We start from the raw sequence: 6,117 nt of genomic DNA, 5'->3' as shown, positions 1-6,117 counted from the left end.
TATCTCCATAAAGTTGATGCACGTCATTGACAAAAACACAGACGAGTTCATTGACAAAAACACAGACACTCAATGATTTTATCACTTGTCATCGTCAATACATATTATCACATATAAGACTTCTACATACTGTCAACTACAGTTTCAACTCCTAACAAATTACACGTTCTAACTTCATATGGTCACAAAATTTGCTCTATGATGGTGTTGAATAATCAAATCAATTAAGCTCCAAATAATAATAGACCTAGCAATTGATCACTTTTTTTTAATAACAATACAATAACACTATGAAACATATGATTTCTTTCTATTACATAAGTAAATTTCTCAAACAAAACAAAAAAATATATGAAAAATTATAAATTATATATATAAAGTAAGAAACATTCATCAAAATCATTAATAGCATAAAAGACATCCAAGAAAAATCATAGATTCATTTGCCTAGATAAGCAGATAAATAAAATAAAATTTTTAATAAGCCAGACCATTAAAGGATATCAACCTATATAACTTATCATAAAGAATTAAAACTTATCACCAATAGATAAGCATCTTAACAAATGTTACCACAATAGCAGGATAAAAACTATGCATTGCTTATCAACAAGGCCAAAATTAGTTAGGAAATTTTTTACCTACTAAATAACATAGATATATTTATATAGACATTATAAATAACTACAATGAAAATATTCATTATAGATATTTATTTATGATAATGGATCTTATAATTATTTTCGAATAAATTAAATAGTTTTAATTTCATTATATTAATTAAATTTAAGATTTTTATCTGGGACGCAACAAAAGTATTTTCCAACAAATTTCTTAACTGCACGATATGATTTTTTTTTTACAAAATAAAATTTGATATTTTAAATGATTAAATTAAATTAAATAAATAAATAACAAAATTTTTGTGTTGCAATGAAAGATAAGTTAAATTTTATGACCTCATAAGCTCCGATCACAGGACGGATTGGTAAGGCCGCTCCGCCTCTACATCGTCCTTACGTGCACGCTGAGCGGCCGCAATCGCCGCCTTCTTCACCGCCATTATTCGTCTCTTCCTTCCTACTTTTATCGAGATCGCTGGGCATGGCAGCGCCGAGCCAAGCAAGTTTGCTCCTTCAGAAGCAGCTGAAAGGTTCGCGTCGATCTCTAGGGTTTCCTGAATTCCCCGTGTATCGCTCCCTTGGAGGATTGTTTTCGAGGATTCCTCATTCTTTTATTTTTCTGTGATCAGATCTTAGCAGAAATCCGGTGGACGGCTTCTCTGCTGGTCTTGTTGACGATTCTAATATCTTTGAATGGAGTGTCACCGTGATCGGGCCGCCGGATACCCTCTAGTTAGTGATTTCTTTTGAAATTTAGTTTCTTTAAGTGTTTGGGGTTCTTCATTACTATTAAATTGATTGGTTTGGCGAAATATTGCATGGTCATGTTGGGTGCTCATGTTATTATTGGAAAAGGGGACATTTTCCCTTCTTTTGGGATGATCTGTATGTATTTTGATATTTATGAGGAGGTAAATGTTGAAATTGGTTTAATTTATTTAAAAATAGCAATTCGTTAAGTTTATGTAATAAAAATTTGTTTTCTTGAATGGAGATAAAAGTAAACGCTGGGTCCTCTTCTTCTATTTGTTGATTGCAAATCTTCTGACAACAATTTTCTTTTCTAAAATGCCTTAATTTAATAGGGAGTAAAGGAAGCTGGGATCAGTAAGGGAGATATTATGCAACCAATATTTATTAATTATTTTTATCTTGTTATAATTGAGAAGTGAGAGGAAGATATTATCCAACCACTATTGATTAATTATTTTTATCTTTTTATAATTGAGAATTGAGATGCATGGATTGTAATGCAATTGCTGGATTATTTAATCAAACTTTGGATGTTGATTTAATTATAAGTTCAAAGAACCTTAAGGGGTCTTTCAGGTGATATTCCTTGTGCATGCTTGTTTCATATTTTTGAGATTTTGTTTTGAAGATTTTACTTTTGATGAAACTAATGAGGTTCTAGCACGATATAATAATCTGAAAAATCTCTTTGTTTTCATGGCTTTGATAATGATGTGAATCCAATTGTAATTAGCATAATAGATGTATATGATTAGAGAGAGATTAGCTTGTGTGAGCCAATAAATACCCCAATTGGAGGGTATGCCGGCATGATGAAATGAATGAATTTTCCCTCTCTCCATATAGTTTCCTTTTCTTTTCTTTTGGGAGTGATGAACAGCTCGAAATGTTTAGTGGGGGGTGGGGGGGGGGGGGGGGGGGGGGGGGGGGGGGGGGGGGGAATGCCTTCATTTCATCATGCCCTCATACTCGTTAGTTGGAGTATATGTGTGCTCACAAAGTTCACACAAGCTAGACACTCTCCAAATTAACCATACATATCTATTAGGCTAATTATAATTAGCTTCACATCAGATAATGTTAGCAATGAAGGTGACCATGCACGTTAAAGGTAAAAATTGTAGGGTTTGAACATGAAAATATTAGTTGGCTTGTAGGGTAAACACTAGTTTAGTGTTAGGGAATTCAAATTGTCCGGTTAGAAGGGGACCCTCCCATGCTGCCCAACATAAAGATATATGGACGTCACAGAGTTGTGTGATTTTTTTCTTTTTCATGTGGATGAGTACAAATTATCATATTGCCAATAGAAATGGTGTTTATTTGTAGTTTTCCATGTAGATACTAGGGTTGTTCAGTTAGAACTTAGAAGTGATAGAAAACTTAGGAGAATGTTTTGCATAATTATGGAGGCTTATCATCTGAATTAGTAAATTTTAGATTATTGTGGCGTTCAAAGTTGGAAAATTTTCTGATTCTCCAATGAATTATGAAAGCTTCTCCTGTAAGATGATTATTTTTCATTGAAGCTCAGCTGATGACAAACTGATGAAGTATTGAAGTAGGATCATTAAATTGATATTCATATGAGGTAGGCCTGTATTTTGTGCTTTATATGTGGAAGTTGTGTAGAACTTAATCTATAATTAGGCATTTATTTTTCTTGGCATTCAATGTTTTAAGGCTATGGAGCATGAAGGAAAGCACAATATAGAGTATTGGGAACTAGAAGTTTCGCGGATATAAGATATTGGCATTAGATATTGATAATATTTGTATATAACTATACATGGTTATGAAATGTATATGCATATTATAATTTAATAGCATAGACAATAGAGGAAGCGTCTAATCACTAAATTATGCATGCAACTCAATGAAAAAACAATTATATCAAATAACAGAACTTGAAATATTCATTTTTAACTAAGAATGCCACATAGTGGCGGAAGGGCAATGGGAAAGGGAGATAATGGTAGGATGTTAATGAGATTCTTAAATGTAATGCTATATTTTGAAGTTCATTTTAAATTTAACTCTTGAGATATGTCAAATAACGTGCCCAACAAGTTGCCTTGAGTGCTCAAAATAAATTATAAATGGCAACCCTCAAGAAACTTCGTGCATATTTTCCTGATTTACTTGTTGCTTTGAAAATATTGGACACAGTTGGTGTTTTTTCATCATATCATTTGTTTATTTTTTAATTAGGGCTGGACTTTTAATAAAATTTTATAGAATGCACTATGGACATTCTTGTGTGTTTATTGGTCTTTGTCGTTGCAGTGATGGTGGTTATTTCAACGCAATTATGAGCTTCCCACAAAATTATCCTAATAGTCCCCCAACAGTTAGGTTTACTTCAGAGATGTGGCACCCAAATGGTTAGTTCTCTGTCAATTGCTTTTGTTTATAAAAAAATATTTTGATAGCATAATAACACTTATAAATTTTTACTTATCCATCAGTTTACCCCGATGGTCGTGTTTGTATATCAATCCTTCATGCGCCTGGAGACGATCCCAATGGTTATGAGCTTGCAAGTGAACGTTGGACTCCTGTACACACGGTACATCACTGGTTGGCAAATCCTATATTAATCTTTGCAACTAGAATATCTTTAATTTAGGAAGCCTTATCCTTTTTTGTGTTTCCATTCCATTTCAATTATTTGTTCTTATTTTTTCCTCTTTTGTTTCTATTGCGATAAGGTTGGAGATGTCTACAACATGAAAGGTTACTGATTTCCAGATTATTGTCTATGTTGTGATAAGGATGAAATATAACTAAAATGCATCACATTATTGTTGATCCCTATATATGTCTCTTTTATAACGATAAGTCTCTGTTTGTTTCAAATGTCTCAAAAAGTGCAAAAATGCCCTAAAGAAGCTCCCCCTTGTCTTTTGTGTAGCAGACATGCGGTAGCTTTCAAATTGGCTTGAGGCCTACCTTGTGCTAGCATGTGATAGGTTGTATGCTAATCTTTCCAATGGCCAATTTTTTCTTACTTAAAATAGGCCATGTTATGGGGCCCATTTCATTGGCTTTACCCTACTTCATTAGTTGAGCCCCTCCACCCTTCATTGAGGTTAGTCTCATATTACCAATTGGATCTCTCTTTGCCTCTTTCAAGTCTACAAATACCAAGGGAGAGGCTTGTATGCCATGCAAATGAAAGAAGGGCTCCTAGCTTATGACAAGGCATTGCTAGATTCTTGTTACTAGCATCTACAAAAGTGAGGTCATCTCTCCTACTCTTTTTCTTATTTGTCAGCTCCTCAATGTTGCAGATCATTGATTTGTGAGTGGTGTAATATGCCTTCTCATATAACTAAGTGCTAGTGACATCATCGAGGCACACCTTTCTTAGCATAGTTGGGAGGATCCCTTATGCCTAGGTGCCGTGCCTTTTTTTGGCATGGTGGAGTATATTTTTCCCGATATTTCATGCACCACCCATGCACTTTTCACATGGCAAGTTAACCCAATTGCTCCCCGCTATTGATTTCATGTGGGTGATGGGAAGCGTTAATGAAAATTTTGATAAAATTATAACTTGTTTGAAAATTGTACGTTGGATAATGGGTGCTTTTCCAGTACAAACACTGGATCCTAGGAACATGGACTTAATAAAAAAACAGTGAACTTGAATGGAAAAATGCACTAAATTCACAAAATCTTTAAAAAAAAATTAGAACTTGAACTTGTGCAAACTTGTTCCTAATCAAGTTGTAGGGGAGATTGAGCATTACTCTCATTTTCTCCTATCAAACCATGAAACCCTTGTCTAAAACTGGCTTATCTTTATTTGGGTACATGTGATGAACCATAGGGCCTTTGGAGTACAAGAGTAGAAGATTCCCTAAACCTCATCAGAAATCCTATGAAAAGCAGATGTGCATCCTATTATGTATAGTAGGTTCCAATACCAATAGTTAAAAGGCAATCTTTTTAGTGTTTGTAATTTAACTCTAATCATTTTATGACACTCGGCAATCCCTTAATTCTAAAGTTGAAAGGATGTAGCACAAGCTAATTTGCTCAGTAAGCATCACATTAATGCAAGATTTGATTAGATTGCTATTTTTGTTAGAAGTCTCCTTGATTTATTTGATATTACCAAAATATAATGGAAATTACAAAATGCAAATAATTGCAAAATGTTTAGAAACACAAAAAATAAGGAAATTCAAGAAAAGAGGACAGATTTTACAAATTTTAGGAAAATGTTTATGTGCCTCAATGCATTTCTAAGTTTTTTTATAGGTATGTAGCCCTTATTTTCTCTTTCAAAAATAATAGAAAAAAATCCAAAGATTCCAATAAATGGGTAAAAATATCAAGAAGATGTTGAAATTTTTCGATTTGATCCTTCCCACCTAGAAAGCAAAGCGGGCATGATTTGTAACTTGGCTGACTTCATAGTAAAGCTTCATTTCTCTGGATCTTATTGAATTGATTATTCCATTGAAGACAAATACTTTAATTGGCCATAGTTGTTCAGGCCATGCAGATAAGGTTCTTAAGCTTTCTCCATTTATTTGACAAACATGAATGGCTTATTGACAATGAGAAAAGCAATTCCAAGAAAAAAAATTGATAGAAATGTCATAATGTAACCTAATCTTTTGCCTCTCGAAGGAGAAGTTGATATGATTTAAAGCTTGATAGATTTTATTTGTAAAATGAAGCTTCATTCCCTTTGATTTGATCAAACTTGCTATTTTATTGAGGACTT

General features: G+C 33.4%; 1 protein-coding gene across 1 annotated transcript; it reads left to right on the top strand.

The window, feature by feature from the left end:
* Nucleotides 1-948: 948 nt before the first annotated feature.
* On the top strand, nucleotides 949-4,020 carry LOC110100239 (ubiquitin-conjugating enzyme E2 7-like). The gene is made up of 4 exons (XM_028699572.1): nucleotides 949-1,153; nucleotides 1,253-1,355; nucleotides 3,663-3,760; nucleotides 3,845-4,020. The coding sequence occupies exons 1-4, from the start codon at nucleotides 1,105-1,107 to the stop codon at nucleotides 4,003-4,005; spliced, it is 411 nt and encodes a 136-aa protein (XP_028555405.1). The 5' UTR covers nucleotides 949-1,104; the 3' UTR covers nucleotides 4,006-4,020.
* Nucleotides 4,021-6,117: the final 2,097 nt, after the last annotated feature.

Source organism: Dendrobium catenatum, unplaced genomic scaffold (genome assembly GCF_001605985.2).
Source record: "Dendrobium catenatum unplaced genomic scaffold, ASM160598v2 fragScaff_scaffold_1341, whole genome shotgun sequence".
NCBI lineage: Eukaryota > Viridiplantae > Streptophyta > Magnoliopsida > Asparagales > Orchidaceae > Dendrobium > Dendrobium catenatum.
This window is presented reverse-complemented; position numbering and strand designations above follow the sequence as displayed.

Excerpts from the sequence above, each read along its gene's own strand:
- LOC110100239 (XM_028699572.1), top strand. The coding sequence starts at position 1,105 with ATGGCAGCGCCGAGCCAAGCAAGTTTGCTCCTTCAGAAGCAGCTGAAA. Across the intron at positions 1,154-1,252 it reads CCTTCAGAAGCAGCTGAAAG|ATCTTAGCAGAAATCCGGTG; the intron begins GTTCGCGTCGAT and ends TTCTGTGATCAG. Across the intron at positions 1,356-3,662 it reads GGGCCGCCGGATACCCTCTA|TGATGGTGGTTATTTCAACG; the intron begins GTTAGTGATTTC and ends TTGTCGTTGCAG.